The 19,574-nt window shown below is 37.3% G+C and overlaps 2 protein-coding genes across 4 annotated transcripts; both read left to right on the top strand.

Annotated features, from left to right (window-relative positions):
- Positions 1–166: 166 nt before the first annotated feature.
- Positions 167–9,977, top strand: LOC142981347 (elongation factor 1-alpha 2). 3 transcript variants are annotated; one of them, XM_076127212.1, is made up of 11 exons: positions 167–274; positions 2,120–2,338; positions 2,683–2,832; positions 3,071–3,290; positions 4,563–4,708; positions 5,182–5,314; positions 5,588–5,703; positions 5,912–6,001; positions 8,060–8,180; positions 8,448–8,614; positions 8,789–9,977. In XM_076127212.1, the coding sequence occupies exons 2-11, from the start codon at positions 2,165–2,167 to the stop codon at positions 8,858–8,860; spliced, it is 1,389 nt and encodes a 462-aa protein (XP_075983327.1). In that variant the 5' UTR covers positions 167–274; positions 2,120–2,164; the 3' UTR covers positions 8,861–9,977. The 3 variants fall into 3 exon arrangements, with proteins under 3 accessions (XP_075983327.1, XP_075983337.1, XP_075983328.1); XM_076127222.1 differs by lacking the exon at positions 167–274 and adding an exon at positions 280–418; XM_076127213.1 differs by lacking the exon at positions 167–274 and adding an exon at positions 1,458–1,588.
- Positions 9,978–14,579: 4,602 nt separating this feature from the next.
- Positions 14,580–19,352, top strand: LOC142981366 (glutamine--fructose-6-phosphate aminotransferase [isomerizing] 1-like). The gene has a single exon (XM_076127235.1). The coding sequence runs from the start codon at positions 14,808–14,810 to the stop codon at positions 16,830–16,832; it is 2,025 nt and encodes a 674-aa protein (XP_075983350.1). The 5' UTR covers positions 14,580–14,807; the 3' UTR covers positions 16,833–19,352.
- Positions 19,353–19,574: the final 222 nt, after the last annotated feature.

Here is a 19,574-nt window from a genome sequence, read left to right on the forward strand (position 1 = left end):
GTGAAAGCACGAATAAAAAGAAAGTTCGAGACTTCCGGTTTTTCCGTAACATTTTGATCGCCTTAATTAAATTAGCTATTTACTAATAACTATTATATTTCTAATAAACGTTACAGAATTTAAGAAATAGTGTAAAATTATATAAGCTTACTTTGTTTGTAAAATTTGTAAATAAGTACGCTACTTGATTTTATCGATTGCATTTCCCGGGCGAATTATCCACAGCGCATGCTCGAAAATTGTTCGGAAAATTCGTGTGACTACGGCTGCAAAGGTGAGCTTTTCTCTTAATTTCTTAATAAAATATTATTTTAAAGCAAGATTTGTCGCAGTCGAGAAAGTCCTTGTGTTCTAATAAAACGGGGGCAGAATAACTTGTGATAATCTGAAAACATTTTTGAACATCACCTGTGCACAGGTATTCTGCCGGCATGAGATTTTTAAATTACGCAATTTATTCGCATTTTTACGAATTTCTAAAGCAAAATCAACTAAGATTTTCGCAAATATCATATATATTTTCAATTGCTACAATTATGATAATTATCATTTACAGATATTATGAAATAGCGCTTCTTACATCATTTCTTTCAATTCAGTTTTTGGCGTAATTTGAATTTATTGCGATAAAGCATTTTTTAAATCATCCATTATCAAATTTAAGCCATAAAGTGAAAATCAATGTTTTCTATATTTAAACGTTAATGTCATGTTATTGTCAGTGCGATACTTAAAAAATTCCCGGCAAAATTAATGGTATTATCGGGTGCAAGCAAACATGCACAAGATGGACGCACTAGGAAGTCCATGTGCGTCGCCGGTATAGATGCCCCTTGTAGTGCGACATGCGATTATTCTAAATTTGAATCATACCGATACAAATACATCTTAAGTACTTGTATAGATCACGTCTACTAATTTTAGATTGAATGTGCGAGAGTCTGATAGACAATAACTAAAGTCATTACGCCGATACCTTATGCACTTTCTGTCATTTTACTTCTCACATAATTAATAACATTTAAAGAAACTTTGGATATTCTAAATTAATGGTAAATTAATTCATACGTTACTCAACATTTTACTTGATTTTAAGAAATGGTGAATTTAGTGCTTTAAATGTTACGAGGTTTCATTAAAATTTACATTGTGCCTGGTATGTGTAATACAACTTCAGTGTCCTCCACCGCCCGTAGTTGTAATGAATTTACCTTACCTGGATAAATAAAATCCAGGACATCATGTATTGTTGAATGTTCATAAAACACAATAAGTGTACCTGTTCATCAATGAAAATTGTAATGTGGTGCTGGTTTGGTGAAGTTTAAATGTGATCGAGTAATAGGGGGTGAATTTGCGTAGGTAACTGTAGGAGATAGTCTATATTTGGCAGGATAGCTTCGCTGTATCGATGTCCCGGACGTCCTATGCGCACGCTCGGAGGAGCGAACTCTGTAGGGAATGTTGCGACTAATTCAATCGCCAACTCATTGTTAGTGCGCTTTTAGTGCAGTTACAACGTAATACGTGCATACATTAAAGTAACGTAGTTATTGCAACGGCATTCGCGTTTAACATCCTCTACTACGTACGTAGAAACTCTGGTGTATCTAAAGTATTACAATTTTACAAGTGATATTGGAAGTCTATTAGCGATTTGCATTCTCTACTTTGTACTAGGAAATTCTCGAACCTCAGTAGCATTTAAAGCAAATAAAATTGAAAGGATACTTTGAAAATCATTATTATGCGCGTGCCGGTATATCTGGAACCAAATCTTTTGTGTAAAGTTCAGGGTGCAGCGTTGACCTTTAGATATTTTTAAGACAAATACAATCATATCTATTTAATACATGTCTGCGACTTTAATAACGGTAGATAAACCTAATCAATTCATCATAATCTTTAAATCAGATTTCCAACTATTGCGATGTTATCAGTAATTGATGCAGTACTTAATAATAGCCCGTATCGTTTATGTAGAAATACTTCAGATTAGCTAATAATCCTTTCCTTCCTTATTAGGCGAAATTTGGAATTTACTTAGTTTTCAAATAAGAACATGAAAATGAAAATATTTAGATCTTGTTGATAATGAAAAAAATAAATCTTGTCGTAGGTCTGTTCGTTGATATCACGTACCTAGTCTATTGACGCAAGAAGAATGGGTAAGGAGAAGACTCACATTAACATTGTCGTCATCGGCCATGTGGACTCCGGGAAGTCTACCACTACCGGCCATCTCATCTACAAATGTGGTGGCATTGACAAAAGAACCATTGAAAAGTTCGAGAAGGAGGCCCAGGAAATGGGCAAGGGTTCTTTCAAATACGCTTGGGTTTGTACTTTTTTTGTATTTGTTTAAAATTCTCTACATTCTTGAGTTAACACTAGCCTGTTACTTGCATTTAGTACTTCTGATTTTTTTCTGGACGGATTGACCTTGCTTCAAAAATAATGCAAATAGAACTCCTGACATGACTGTGTGGTTTTTGAGAGTAAATTATATTATCATTTTGAACAACAATAGGTAATAAACAATATTTTTATCATAAGTAAATTTATGATCTAAGGAATTTAAATTTGAAAATACAATTGATTTGCCGTTACTATCGTACCCTGATATTGAGGGTTTGTAACTGTAACATATCATGGTAGAATGACCTCTAAATATTTGTGCAGGTGTTGGACAAGCTGAAAGCAGAGCGTGAACGAGGTATCACGATCGATATCGCGCTGTGGAAGTTCGAGACTGGCAAATATTATGTGACAATCATAGACGCGCCTGGCCACAGAGATTTCATCAAGAACATGATCACCGGCACATCGCAGGTTACGTAACCATTTACACCCAAACACCTAACTCGCAACACAATTTAATAACAGGCGTTTGTTATTGCTTGCCTAAATATTGCAGCACTTTAGTCAGTCAATAAAGACCTATAAATATCCATTAAATCAACCACAGCATGACTGTTTCAATAGATTCTCTAATGAATAATACAAATTTTCAAACAATGCCCTAAGAAAGTTACTTTATCTTTAGCATAATAGTATTTTGTTCCACCAGGCTGACTGCGCAGTGCTGATCGTGGCGGCCGGTACAGGCGAGTTTGAAGCTGGCATCAGTAAGAATGGTCAGACGCGCGAGCACGCGCTCCTCGCCTTCACCCTGGGCGTCAAGCAGCTGATCGTCGGCGTCAACAAGATGGACTCCACTGAGCCGCCCTACCACGAGGCCCGGTACGAAGAAATCAAGAAGGAAGTCTCCTCTTACATTAAGAAAATTGGTAAGTTTGTTCTACATAACCCTCACACCCTTGTTGTCTAGCCAATCCGCAGAAATTAAAATGTTGTATTCAGATATCTATGGGGAAAGAACGAGTTTAAGAAAATAGCAAAGTTTTAAGTGATTTTTTTATTATTAGGTACTCATGTATTTTACTAAAATGTTGGACTATTTGGCATAAGACCGGTTGCGCGGGTTCGCTAATATTGTCATTTAATTTACGATTGCCATTTACGACGAAATGTCGCTAAGTATACGGCAGCATTCGCCTACCAACCAGTTTTTGCTTAGATAATAATTATTGATAGGATGGTACGGATGGGTACTACATTTTTTGCACACTTTTCAGGTACAATTTAGGCTACACTCTAGCATAAATTCAAAAGTAATATGTTTGTACTAAGGTCATACGGATGAATCAGACTTTTCTATGTAAAAGTGATGTAAAGCACGATTCATGTAATATATTCCTTTACGATGAATACCATGAAGGTTACAAAGTCGCCTGTTCGGGATTTTGCAACGGTCACATTGATAGTTGAAAACAAAAAGTTTGATTGTGTCCGCTTTATGCCGCTTGCTGTCTCTTGAAGCCTCATATGCGGTATGACCTACATGCCACAATCGCGTTGCGTAACATGAACAAACTGACATTATATGCTTAAGTTATCGTGGTTCTAGAAGCTTCAATAGTATTTCTAGGTGGTTTAGGAAATAAAGACTTTCATATCATGAAAAATTACCAGTATTTTCAGCTGGCTAACTGAAGAAGCGGTTTGACGAATATAAATTGGCGACATGTCTTAATAGCAGAAAGCACGCACACAAAAGTTGTTGCAATGCGCAACGCATTATGTAAACAACATTTTGAAACAAATCGTTACGGATTTTACAGCCGTACGTCTGAAATAAAAGCTAAGAAAAATAAAACTTAGTTTTAGTTTAGTCATTTACAAACAGTTTGTTTATTCCTTCGAAAAAACTGGATAACTTTTTGGACTCAGGAAGATGCGCCATACCTATTCTCTCTTTTATTTAAAGCCTTAAAGGTTTTTTTTGAACCTGCTTCGTCTTTGATCGTTCCAGCAGTTATTGATCTTAGTCTTTCCATCAAAAGGGTTAACGAAACATGAACAACTCCCGCTTAAATATACCTATAGCTTTTACAAAAGGTTATGAAGCGGAAATTCTATTTTGATCTTTTTAAATGAGAGATAAACTGGATGGAGTCGACTGCAAGATTACATAAGTAATTTGAATCGTTCTGCGTCAGGCTACAACCCGGCGACGGTGGCGTTTGTGCCCATCTCGGGCTGGCACGGAGACAACATGCTCGAGCCTTCTGACAAAATGCCCTGGTTCAAGGGGTGGACCATCGACCGCAAGGAGGGCAAGGTCGAGGGCAAATGCCTTATCGAGGTAACTATATCTACACTTTTCTGACTTTTATATTTGGCAGATTTGAAACTGTTCTGTGCCGTCAATTGAACCTATGAAATATAATAATTGAGCCTTGCTGAATTATGCATCCAGACAGACTTTCATCAAATGCCTTTCAAAAGTCCTTAACCTTTAAGACCCACCTTAGAAAGGGCAGACTATACTAGTGCTTTAGTTTTGTAATGGTTGGATATTGGTACATGTCGTGAAATAATTGGAAATTTTACTCATAAGTACATGGTTAAGGCTTTTCTGCTTAATAAAGACAAGAAAAAAGAAAAGATACGTACTTTTTCTAATTTTTCTTTTCGCGTTCAAGCAACTAACTATTTGAATTAATCGCCTACTGTGCCATCTTCGACATCTTTAACTTTAGCATTATGATTATACCTGTTGCCAAACAACATCGAGTTAGATGTAGCATATATCTACATTGTCCATATTTGATGCAGGCTTTAGACGCAATCCAGCCTCCTTCCCGGCCCACGGAGAAGCCGCTGCGCCTGCCTCTGCAGGACGTGTACAAGATAGGAGGTATAGGCACTGTGCCCGTGGGACGAGTCGAGACCGGCATCCTCAAACCTGGTGAGTTACATTTTGTCTAATGCAATTAGACCACTAACCGTCTTATCGATAGGACGTTTGGTGCTTTGGGGAGACATGCGTACTCCTCGCTCGACATATCAATGTCTTGTACACTAAAAATATAAAGCCAAGGATACACTATGGGAAAACTGACCTACAATGCCGGACAACTATTCAGTCTGCAGAGACTCTGATGTTGCATAATATTTTGTGGTTTATGTAAGGTGACAATCAGCGAGATGTTAACAAAATATTGTTTTGGGCATTATACAGGAATGGTGGTAGTATTCGCGCCTGCGGCCATTACCACTGAGGTAAAGTCTGTAGAGATGCATCACGAGGCGCTGCAGGAAGCCATGCCTGGCGACAACGTCGGCTTCAACGTCAAGGTAACTACAAAACACATTAAACAATGTCTATTAGTTCCAGCGTAAGATAATCAATTCGTTGTAGCGTTAACAGTTGCCACCTCATACTTTTAAAAGTTCAAGTACAAATCTCAAAGCCAATAAAATCTTAGGCTTAGGAATTCTAACTACAAATTGATGATGGGTACAAAGAAGAGTAGAAGGTAATCCAGCAACATGTATATTGCAGAACGTATCCGTGAAGGAACTGCGTCGTGGCTACGTCGCTGGAGACTCCAAGAATGCCCCGCCCAAGGGCGCCTCCGACTTCACCGCACAGGTAACGATAGCCTGATTGCTTATTGCATATTTTGCACAAAGTTATTTTTGGTTTTCACTTGTTCCACGCAAACGCGACCCCAAATTAACATATTTCTTCTAAAAACCTTCAAAAAAGCCGGGGATTTGAAAACGAGCTACGATAAACTACGGTTGTGACAATGATAGACGTTTCAATATTTATCCTTGTCAATCGGAATTGCCAAAGTGTTTTGCAGTTAGCGATCAAAGCAATTTATTTAAGGTCATCATACTCAAGTTACTTGAAGTAACTAAACATTAGGTAATCTGCGATTCTAATCGATTCAACAATTAGTGATCTTAATCAGTCATCGTCAGTCCGACTGTATAAAATGTAACAGAGTCATAATGTGCCTAATAATGACGACTTAAATAAAATATATTGAACTACCTAGGTATATTTACTTGCATTTTACGGTGAGCACATTAGCTACCTAGTTTGGAAGCAGTTCTTTCGACGATGTCTCAGAAATAGCAGCATTAGATGTTTAGTTTAGAGTCTAGCATTGAACTAGGTAGGTTATATGAGTTCTTAGTAGTTTTACCTATACCTATGGAGTAGTTGCAAATCTCTCTCAGACTTCTCAGAGACGAATCATAGATATTTGGAGGTAGAGGCTGGTTGATTTGCCTAGTACCTATACGAGCGGATTTGTACAATTATAGTGCAAGAATAAGTCAGCCTAGGGTATGCGTTGCCGAACTCTACAGGGTGCGCCGCACTAGGCTCCTATTATGCACCAGTCAGACCTATCCGAAAGTTGTCCCTATAGGAGTTTATAAAACTTGCCTACAATAATTTCAAGCAAATACCTACACATTACATTATATTGCCAAATATAACCAGTCCGGTTAAATCGTTGCCACATAGAACAATATTATTATCGTGTCCCCTAATTTCCTACCGACTATGTAACGTTTGGAAACGAACGTTATCTACGACCTTGTCTAACTAGTTCCCAGTTAGAATATTGCAAACTGCGTTGTTACGATATATCTACCAGTAGTTTAACCCGTGGCTACGAAATAAAGAGAGTTAGGTAGGTAAGTATAGGTAATTAGTATCATGCAATCATTGCATTCCTTGATCCTTATCATATGACACAAGTAAAAGCCCCAGATGGTCGTATTCGTCGATTCGATACCAGCCTGTACAATCATCAGGGAAAAGACTAGCTGACTGTCCAGTGTCTATAAATTATCTATAAAAAATATGGTGTCAATCTCCCCGCATGGTGAAACAGGACTGTTTAATAAATAGGAATAGATTTGCTAAGATATATTGATAGTAAAAAAAACTTTTCATTAACGATGTACGATTCTTGTGTAGATACGATGTTTATTCAGAAAACAAGTTTAATGTAAGTTATTCATAGTTAATTAGCGTAAAATCGGTTGTTTTTATGCAGGTGGGTTTTGATTATAACGCATATTATGTAAACTCTTGCACATAATATGTTTCACTGAATTGGATCTTCTGGTCAATAGATTACACGCTCTTTTTATTACGTACGTACATACATGAGTTACGAAGCGCAGACACACGTGAACCTCTACCAAAGGTCTATTTAGACGAACCACGTTAGACAGTCGGGCTGCATAATTTGTTATAAAAAAATGTTGCTCAATTAATACTGCCAACATTTTGTCGTAAATTGCAACCGTTCCGTGTGGGTATTATCTTCCTGACTGCAACCAAGTGGCCGGCGTGGGCTACATCGCGAATCACGTCAATATTTATAGATACTTTACTACAACGCAGCTGCAATGTATCTGCTAAAGACTGCACTGAACTGACACTATTTATACGTATCCTACACTTGGATTCTTGAAATGCTGCTAGTTTGCAAAATAACTTTTGAAAATCCTATTCCTAGATTCTAAAAACACATTATGACTATTAAATAGCCATCTCCTATAACCCCAGTCCCTTTCTGAAATTATGTTATTTGATTCTGCTATGAAATCTACACTAATTTCATATTTTAACCCATGGATACGTCTTTTGTTAACAATCTAACATTGTTACACTACGCAGGTAATCGTCCTGAACCACCCTGGTCAGATCAGCAACGGGTACACGCCCGTGCTAGACTGCCACACGGCTCACATTGCCTGCAAGTTCGCCGAGATCAAGGAGAAGTGCGACCGCCGTACTGGTATGTATTCTAAAAGTTAGGCGGGTTTCACAGCTATCCAGGACTCCATAACGGCGCTGAGCACCACATGTGTGTCTCATCTGGCCAGCTCTGTAACCAAACTTATAAAAATAAGATTGTTTCTTGATTTTTTATAGCTTTTTACGTACGTAGGGTTTTCTTCAAAGGAAGAGACGACATTTGAACCTTAACTTTTTCTTGTGTTGAAAGATAATCGAAGGACATCTCAATTGAATGTAATTAACTCTAAATATTTTTTATGCGCAGGCAAGACAACGGAAGTAGACCCGAAGTCGATAAAGTCTGGTGACGCTGCGATTGTGACACTGGTGCCAACCAAGGCACTCTGCGTTGAGTCTTTCCAGGAGTTTCCGCCGCTCGGCCGCTTCGCCGTGCGAGACATGCGCCAGACTGTCGCCGTCGGCGTTATCAAGGTATATTCTGATGTCCCTATTCCCCCTATGTGGCTACTACAGCTTAACTTGCTCTAGTAAGATCGAAGGTGCGGTTTCTTGAATTCGCTTTTTATTTTCGGTGCGGTTAATGCTTAACTTGAATTGACAGCGCAGTTAGTGCATAATTGATAATTTAATTTGTTTTTCCGGCAGAGCGTCACCTTCAAGGAAGTTACCACGGGTAAAATTACCAAGGCGGCCGAGAAGGCCCAGAAGAAGAAATAACTATGGGGCACACGTAACAACGTACTGCCGCTGGCAGCCGGCGCCCGCCGCGTGCGCGTGCCTGCCGGCGGCGCCCGAGCCCCCCGGCCGCGGCCCCCGCTGTCGCCGGCGCGCCCCCGCCGACCTGTCCCCCAGCCCCTAGCACCTCCCCCCACTCGGAGCTTCTTCACTGGTGACGTCACCTTGTCCCCGCTCACCCCCAGCCGCATTTATCGTAACGCGATATTATTAAAGTTAGTTCGTTTTAGTTACGCTTACGTGTTAAGTTTATATCTTTGTGATTATTTTAGTCGTAAGTTTCTCTCCAAGTTTGAGTTTCCGTATCTGAAAGCTCGTTATGTTCTGATTTTCCATCGCAAGGAGTTTCGGAGGAAAAGCAATGGAGTGGTTGTTGAATTTTTAAACTATTTCCGTGCACAGAACTCATTGAATGTTGTGAGAGACTTGTTGTGTTTGAGTGCCAACCGTCTCGTTTGGGTACTCGCTCTATGACCCTGGCTTGATATTTGTTTTATTAATTGTTTAAATATTTGTTTCAGTGTAGATAACGTATTTCCTTGATCAAATAATTATACTTATATTCATTTTAAATGATAGTCAATTTGATCAATGATGTTAGTTCTGTTATGTTGTTTAATTTGACTTGTGTATCGTTGTTCGTATTGTTAGTGACAATTCTCATTATGCCTAGGTGTATAGGTGTAAGATAATATGCTTATGTTTCCGTTTATAAGATGGAAGAGATAACATCGTAGAGATTGAGGGAATTCGATTGTAAATCAGTTCTCTGTAGTTAGCAGTATGACTAAAGCGTTAAAAACGTATTAATAGAAATTTTGAAAAATAAACTTGTAAGGTGTAGGTAAAACGTAATTTCGGTTCCTAGTATTTAAATAAAATGAATTAAGTTAAACTTCTGTGTGAGGGTTTAAATATTCAATATTAATCAACCCATTAAAACTTTTTCCGTGATTATTATATCTACTTACTGTTTAGAAATTCTTACATACGGAAAACAAACTCAAGACTCATTTTAAGCTAAATGTAACTTTGTAATTTTTTCAATAATTTTGTAAAGACCTTGATCCTGATAAAACCAATAAAGAAGCTACTGGTACATGTGTAGTTTGATTTTTATCCCTTGTAGCAGCCAGGACTATCGAGAGGTCGAGGAGGTAAAGTCAGACCAGCCAGCCATTATTCAAATTCAAATTCAATTTATTATTATGTCCTCCGTTTTACACAGGACTGAGGTGGGGGTAGTATCTACCTAGTGATATGGTCATCTAGGCGTAATTGCTCGATCAAGTTAAATCCTTTACAATAAGCACATTGAGTTGTGATTTTATGTGGTACATAATGGTTTTTACTCGAATTTGACTAAAACTAGTACCCAAGTCCCAATACTGTATCTATCTACTGGCTCACTGCGTTCAAGTATCTTGGGGTTGCTGGGGAGATGCTCTATAGCAATCTAAGCAACCCACAGTCAGCTGTACCCGGTATACTAGGTTCATTTTTTTTTAAGTATAAATTCAGTACATAATAATATGTTATACAATTATTAGTAAAATATGTGCGTGTGCTCTGAGGGCCACTCTCTCGAATTTCTTTGAAAACATGTTCAGGATTTAGTGAACATTCCCAAAGAATTGTGAAAGTTGGAACCAGATTTTGTGAAAATCAAATAAGGGAATTATGGGCTTTAAAGTTGGACCCTCAATCCGCACATAGAGGATTGAGGGTCCACTTGTACCGGATAAACTAAGGGCACTAAAGACTTACGCCAAAATGTAAGATAATGCCAAGCAAAAATTGCGGACACAAGAAATTACAAGAAAAACATTGTATTATTTTCCATACCTGCGTTCAAAATGGACCCTCACGTGGAAAGATTATTACGCTTATAATAACAAAACCATTAACTTTTGGCTACTCTTTGAAACCCTATATTATAGTATATAAATTGTGACATTTTGTGAAAGAAATAACAGATCACGATATCATGTTGGTTAAAAATTATCACCTAGTTAAAATTCGGACCCTCAGTCGTCCACTTTTTGGTTTTCGTTGTGTTTCGCTTAACGTATGATAGCTAACAAAAACACAAAATTGTCTCCTTTTGTGGAAAAAAATGTGCAACAAATTGATATAATTTGTTAATAATAATAATTACGTTAAAACAACAAATTTTAATTTACACTGAATTGACTATTAATGTATGTGGGTAGGGTGACATTAATTTTGTTTTTGCCCACCTTTAATTTTTAATGTACCGTAAAACGGGGTGAATAGAATTCGCGGGGTGAATAGAAAAAAAATCATGAAAGTTTTCAAGGCTAATATTTGAGTACTCCTAGTTGAAGAATTTTGTTCAAATTTGAAATGATTACACGTCGATATTACTTCTCTGCGGTGTCATAATTGTTTAAATTGATATTTATACCCAAAAAATTGCTTCAAAGTCAACCGTCCTCGAATGCCTTAATGGTCCATATAATTTTTTCAAAACTTTGTATTTAAAGTGGGATTTCTTTTCTAATGAGTTGTTTGAAGTGTTTATCTCTTTAGGTGTATATCTATACTAATATAATAAAGCTGAAGAGTTTGTTTGTTTGTTTGAACGCGCTAATCTCAGGAACTACTGGTCCGATTTGAAAAATTCTTTCCGTGTTAGATAGCCCATTTATCGAGGAAGGCTATAGGCTATATAATATCACGCTACGGTCATTAGGGGCGGAGTAGCAACGAAAAATGTTACAAAAACGGGGGAAGTTTTGACCCATTCTCTTAGGGGACGCAAGCGAAGTTGCGCGGGTCAGCTAGTTAATCTATAAAGATACAATATTGTTAATTGAAAAAACGTTTTTAAACACAGTTTTTCCATTCACCCCTTTGGTCGTTTCGATTCACCCCTATCGCTGGGTGAATAGAAATTGACCACTTTTTTAATGAAATATCGTAAAATTATGCATATTTTTGGACAAATATGGTTTTAACTCTTTCTTCATGGCGCCGGACATGATATAAAATAACCCGACAATAAAAATAACAAGTTATTCGCAACAATTTTTTAGGACAAAGTTGAAAATTGAATAATAAGATGATAATGATAATAAATAATAAGCCCGCAGGGCACCTCGAGGCGAGGTGACGGGGAGTAGCGACCCCGCGGTACCTGAGTGCTCCAGGGGGAAGTCACCCTTCCTTATCTCCGGCTTGCCTTAGTTGGCTGGTCGGAGTGAAAACTGACGAGGAAGCGGTCCCCCGCCTCTGGCTTGCCTTCATTGGCCGTCCAGAGTGGAGTCGCGAGAGCAGAGCTCCCACTCTGTTCGGAGGACGGATGCTGAGCGTAAGTGGCTAGTGGGCCAGTGATGCCGGACCCTCAGGGAGCAAGTGATCTGAGTTTAACGTCCAGCGAGGCCTCTCCATCCTTCAGCCGCTCACGTCCCTGTTGCCCCCTTGTTGCATTCTGAGCGACTAGTTTGGGGGGCCCAGTTTGTGAGTTGGCGAGTCTCCGCCTGCCATTTATACGTGTTTTACATTGTTATAGGCAGGCGCCATAGTCCCCGTAGATACATAGTTTTCCAGTCCATCAGCACCCCATCCCAATAGCCCGAGTAGTTTTTTCCCATTAGTTTAGCCATAGTTCCACACAGTCCGGTGATTGTCCTTGGGTGCATTTTATAGTGTAAACAGGGATAATCACCGGATTGTGACACCACACATTATTGATAGATTAAAGCCGTCTAAAAAGGGCCTCTACGTGTTGGCTTCGGCCCCACGCATGCCTTCCAAATGTCCGGGACTCTATAGTCCCGAGATATACAAAAGACGTACATAATAAATAATAATAATAAGTTGATGATAATAAGAGAAAAATCGAACCAAGTTTATTAATACCGATAACTCTACATTTATTAATCTATGCTGCAATTTAAAAGGGTAAATGAAGTCCAACGCTGCTTCCATTACAAATTTTAGACATTTAAAAAAAAACATTCTGAAAAAGCTATTTTTACTTAGTAATAATTTTTAGTAAGTTATGCAAAATGTTGTCACCCTATTTCATTATTTTCATACTAAATTAAAATTGATTTTCTTATACAATAAAAGATGTTTTTATTAACCAATGGTACTGTATTTGTAGCACATTTTTTTCTCTACAAAAGGAGATAATTTTGTGTTTTTGTTAGCTATCATACGTTAAGCGAAACAAAACGAAAACCAAAAAGTGGACGACTGAGGGTCCGAATTTTAACTAGGTGATAATTTTTAACCAACATGATATCGTGATCTGTTATTTCTTTCACAAAATGTCACAATTTATATACTATAATATAGGGTTTCAAAGAGTAGCCAAAAGTTAATGGTTTTGTTATTATAAGCGTAATAATCTTTCCACGTGAGGGTCCATTTTGAACGCAGGTATGGAAAATAATACAATGTTTTTCTTGTAATTTCTTGTGTCCGCAATTTTTGCTTGGCATTATCTTACATTTTGGCGTAAGTCTTTAGTGCCCTTAGTTTATCCGGTACAAGTGGACCCTCAATCCTCTATGTGCGGATTGAGGGTCCAACTTTAAAGCCCATAATTCCCTTATTTGATTTTCACAAAATCTGGTTCCAACTTTCACAATTCTTTGGGAATGTTCACTAAATCCTGAACATGTTTTCAAAGAAATTCGAGAGAGTGGCCCTCAGAGCACACGCACATAGTAAAATGATTTAAAAACAGGAAAATATAAAATGAGGTTGCCAGGGAGCATGAAGCCAAATTTTATCGTAGCCAGAGAATAACTATCAAAAGCTTGTGCCTAATTCCGTGGTCAAAGCCCAGTCATGATAGGCCTTCAGATTTAGATACCTATCTTTCTTGACAGAGGCAAAACAGCTATACCCATTTTGCCAAGTCTTTTACCTTAATTGAGAGGAGGCTGTGAATTATTATTATGCTACTTAATTATCATTTTTTCGCTATTTTAATAGATTATTTTAAAGTAGCGTTTGATCATACCCTATTTTGGATTTGATAGTGCTTAGTAGAATTCGACACGATTGAAATCGAAATCAATATACGTACGGGATAGAGTAAGCCAGCACATGCTGTTTCGATTGGACTACCGTCTACTTAACACCCTGTATATTATTTATATAGGCACTACAAATATGACAAAGAAAAGCCCAATAGCAGTTAAACTACCAGTTAACATCGTAGCTTGGGGCCGTCAATTCTGGGGGCCTCCAAATGTCTAAAATGTGGAGTAATATTTTATTGAAATAGAACTTTTTTACTCTAGTTTATTAGATGGAAGAATAACAAGACACTACCTACAAAAATTAAGTTAAAAAGTTTTGTAATAGTCAAAAATCGTTATTTCTTGGTATATTTACTCCTATTGACTTCCCTACTAGGTATTGGTAGATACAACACGTTAACATCTGCCTACACCATACAGATCACAAAATCATATAATTATGACGAAAAAAATCCTCAACCTGCCGAGACTGCATAAAAATAATATTAAAAACCTACCAAAATAACTACGTACGTATATTAATACCCGAAGTTGTAACTTGTTGTTGGTTGGTTGCTATTGCTTTAACCAGCAAATTATAATTGAAGACTAAAACTGCTAGTATTCAAAATATAAAAAAAGTTACAACTGACAGTGACAGAAGCTGCCATGTAAGTAATAATGACAGTTGTGTTGTGGAGTTTCCGTGAACTGAATGAGATTTCGCCGCATATATTTACTACGATACCAGTGAGTTGTTGATAACGAAACACGATGACGTGTGCTTTGCCGTAAGTGAAAGTAACTTATTAGTGGTAGGAGCAACAAGCGTAGGCCTTCAATATCTGTTGTGTGTTGTATTGACTGCAGTCTACCGCGAGACGTGGTTTTGTTCACTCGGGTCCATAAACCGTTCTGATTCAGTTACGATGTGTGGAATTTTTGCATATATTAATCACCTCACGCCTAAGACTCGGCGTGAAATATTAGAATTATTAGTAAATGGCATAAAACGCATGGAATATCGTGGCTACGATTCAGCAGGAGTAGCCATCGATGCCGCCGATCAAAAAGACATAACTGTCGTGAAACAAAGCGGCAAAGTAGCCGCTCTCGAGGAACTATTGCAGCAACGCAGTGCTGACTTGTCCGTAGAGGAGTGCGTCGATTCTCACTGTGGCATCGCTCACACACGATGGGCTACTCACGGAGAACCAAGCGCCACCAATGCTCATCCACAGCGCTCTGGAGAAGACAATGCTTTTGTTGTCATCCACAATGGAATCATCACCAACTACAAAGAAGTCAAGACTTTCCTAGAAAACAAGGGATATTCATTTGAATCCCAAACTGACACTGAAGCAATTGCCAAGTTGATTCACCACCTGTACCATCAACATAAGGATTACAGCTTCCAACAATTAGCTGAACAGGTAATTCAGCAACTGGAAGGTGCTTTTGCTTTGTGCTTCAAGTCACGTTACTTCCCTAATGAGTGTGTGGCCACCCGTCGTGGTAGCCCTCTACTTGTGGCTATCAAGACACGCAGGCGCCTGTCCAGTGATCATGTGCCCATCATGTACACCAACAACAAAGCTACCCGTGGAGTTGTACCTAGTGTCCCGCGTGTGAACAGCCACTCTCACTTCCATCCTGAAGAAGAGAAAGATGTTGAATACTTCTTTGCCTCTGATGCTTCTGCTGTTATTGAGCACACCAACAGAGTGCTCTATTTTGAGGATGATGATGTTGCTCATATCAAAGATGGTGTCCTCAGCATTCACCGTCTGTCTGGTAGTAAGGATGATCCTCATCAGCGTGAAATTCTCACACTTAAATTGGAACTACAGCAGATTATGAAAGGTAACTACGATTACTTCATGCAAAAGGAAATCTTTGAACAACCTGAATCTATTGTAAACACAATGAGAGGTCGCTTGAACTTTGCTAATGGTACAGTAACTTTAGGAGGCATAAAAGACTACATTCCTGAAATTAAACGGTGCAGAAGATTGATGCTAATAGGATGTGGTACAAGCTACCACAGTGCTGTGGCTACTCGGCAGCTACTTGAAGAATTAACAGAGTTACCAGTGATGGTGGAACTGGCATCTGACTTCTTGGACCGAAACACACCTGTGTTCCGTGATGATGTCTGCTTCTTCATTTCACAATCAGGAGAAACTGCTGACACTCTAATGGCACTCCGTTATTGCAAACGTCACGGAGCTTTGATTGTTGGTATTACCAATACAGTAGGAAGTTCAATATGTCGTGAGTCACATTGTGGTGTGCACATTAATGCTGGCCCTGAGATTGGTGTAGCCTCTACAAAGGCTTATACTTCTCAATTTGTTTCTTTGGTCATGTTTGCACTAGTAATCAGTGAGGATCGTATTTCGCTACAAAAAAGGCGCGCCGATATCATCGAGGGTCTCCATGAATTAGACACGAAAATTCGTCAAGTGCTAGCCCTAGACAATGAAGTAAAAGCTTTAGCTGAAGATCTCTACCGCCAACGATCTCTGCTGATAATGGGACGCGGATACAACTTCGCTACTTGCCTCGAAGGAGCCCTGAAAGTGAAAGAGTTGACATACATGCACAGTGAAGGAATTATGGCTGGTGAATTGAAACACGGGCCTCTCGCCCTTATCGACGATTCCATGCCTGTCATGATGATTGTGATGCGCGATCCTGTTTACACCAAGTGCACGAATGCGCTACAACAAGTGACTGCCCGTCAAGGTCGCCCTATAGTCGTTTGCGAAGAAGGTGACAAGGAGACCATAGCTCTTGCTTCCCGGTCGCTTCAAATCCCCAAAACTGTGGATTGTCTTCAAGGAGTTCTTACAGTTATACCTATGCAGCTCCTAGCTTATCATATCGCTGTATTGCGTGAGTGCAACGTAGACTGTCCACGCAATCTCGCGAAGTCGGTTACCGTAGAATAACAGCTAGAAGTTAGTGTTTGTTAGCGTTAGCTCAGCTATAGCACACTAATGTTAAGGTGTCGATAAATTAACTAATGTTTGTTATTGAAAGAAGGAAAACGTTACTCAGTAATGGACCAAGAGATTGTGGATTATTATTGATCTAGTGTTTAGATAACGACAATATGTTGATTACTCTTGAAAGCGGTTTGAACATTACAGCGATCATAACTGTAACGAAAAAAACCGCTGTCAAATTCGGTATTAATTCTTACGAACTTTTACGTATCTTAATATTTTTACTGATTTGATTTTCACGTTCATACATTCCTATACAATTATCTCATTATTGTGTTATCATAATCTAAGGTTCCATTGACATTCCACTATTTTGTCAATAAACCATGTCTTGTGATTGGTATTTGAATAGTTACGGTGACTTCACAACATTTTAGTACCAAGGCCATACCTCTCGCCTCTACATGGACGCTCATTTAAATGTCGCTCTCGCTCTCAGCGACAAAACTGTTCAGATCCGTAATATGACATTACAAAATCTGATCTTGTTTTATTAACATGATTGGGCAATATTATTTGCGTAATTTGAATAATTACTTGTTGTTAACTTTTTCCAAAAGATTTTTTTTATTTTTTTATAAATTGAATTACATAGGTATATTTACACACTTAAAATACTGTAATCCGACAACATGGTAACCAATATCTGTCTAGCTTGGAATTTACGATTCGCTTTTGTGAAGTCAAGTCACTTATTTCAGTGAAATAATGTTCTTAGATAAACTGTTATTATCTTACTTCTATAAATTAATTTCAATGTTTTAAAATCATGTGTTTTTTTTATTATTGATGTTAAGACTTGATAAGTGTTATAATTACTAATATCAGATTATGACCTAAAAGGTTTTAATGCAATCAGATTGTTATTTTTCTATAGAATATACGATTCATTTTCGAAGTTTAGAGCGTGTGTTCATCACCTTGCATCACTTTCTTTGAGATTTTAGTAGGTTTCTATTATGTAATGATATTTTATGTTATGATAATATGTTCATTAAGAATTGTATATAAAAATAATGTGTCGATATTTGTATCTAGGAAACTATGGCGAGCTACTGATCTATGTATAGTAGAGTAATATAAATCTATTTGAGTTATAGTGCTGCATTATTGTACAAAATATCACAATGTATTTCAAAGACTATTCCATGAACTAGGCAAATCTGTTCCTCGTTAAAAGTACCCATTTTACATACCGTGTAAAAAGTCATTCAAACTTTTGGTAGTTATTACTAATAGCTGTCAAAAATATGGTCTATATTTTGATAGATGTTCTATAACATATAGTTTGTATAAATTTAATATTATAAAATTGGATGACGATAATGTTTGCAAACGAGGAAATGAGTGATAAGTGCATACTCGTACTTGGCGAATTAGATAACGAACGATTACCTACTGTGTAATTAACATGTGTTCGTTTAATAAATTAAATACTCCTTTAAGTACATTGTTGTATAAAACTATTTAAAATATATTATGGGTTGATGTTCGTCTGAATAAAAACTTACATTTATGTTATATGTTCAAAATACATCAAATCAAAATCGAAGTCACTGTTAGTGTTCGCTCCGTAGACTGTTCACTCTACTTTTATTTCGTGAAAATAAATTACAACAATTAAACGAAATGTAGGTACTATAGTGCTATACAAACGTAAAATATATTTAAGTATAGTGTTTGTTAACTAAAATAATGTAAATAAGTTTATTGTAAGTGTACTTTCAGGCGTTTTTTTAATTATATCTAAATTAATCGCTAGTCAAAATTATATTAGCTTAAATATTTTTGATATTAAATATCTTAAAAAGAATCTGAATTTATTTCTTTTTTTGCATTGAAGCCACTTTTAATATATTAAAATATAATTTATTTCTCGGTATAAAGTTGAAAAAGCTGGCCTAGGTTGTTATCTTTTGGACAGCACTGTATTTTCTATCAAGAATGATAGTGGTATACGTAAAGGTAAAACGCATGCAATTTGTCGATTGGCGCACTAGTACCTACATCCATTCAACGGTATGTCTAAATTAATTTTGTCTTCTTTTTCTAATTAAGGTTTTTCTACCCCGCTTACTGGATGCGCGGGTAAATTTATTATTACAAATTCATTTTAATTTTGTATGAGATTATTTTGAATAGGTTAAACCTTATCTATACAAAAATATATTTTGGTTGAGATCTGAAATACGAAGACAAAGCATTTATGTTATGTGATGTGATATATGCTTAACGCACATAATATTTTTAAGCTTATTCGAGCGGTCATTATTTTGTACTTACAAGGTAACATATTATTTTGTTAAAGACCGATTTTATTTACTCACATACGAGAATATGTATACATGTAAAAAATACTCTGTATGTAATGCTGTTGAGCCCCGCATACGTATTGCACATTTAAAAAGTTTATCATTCAAATTTTATTTTGCTTATTTTATAAATATACGTTTATTATAAATATTTATAAAAGGTTTTATTTTGATAACCCCATTAGAACAGGGTGCAGACAGTTGGGATTTTGTTTTTTTAGTGCGACTCCCGTAACCCATTTCATCTTCTTGAATCGAGAATATTTTAGGCGTAGTACACTAGTGTAATAAGGGACCAACGATTACTAAATCTGCAGTCAAATAAATAAAATAATAAATACGTGCATAACAACATAATAGGAAACAGTTAACA

The sequence above is a fragment of the Anticarsia gemmatalis genome, chromosome 2 (genome assembly GCF_050436995.1).
Source record: "Anticarsia gemmatalis isolate Benzon Research Colony breed Stoneville strain chromosome 2, ilAntGemm2 primary, whole genome shotgun sequence".
Lineage (NCBI taxonomy): Eukaryota > Metazoa > Arthropoda > Insecta > Lepidoptera > Erebidae > Anticarsia > Anticarsia gemmatalis.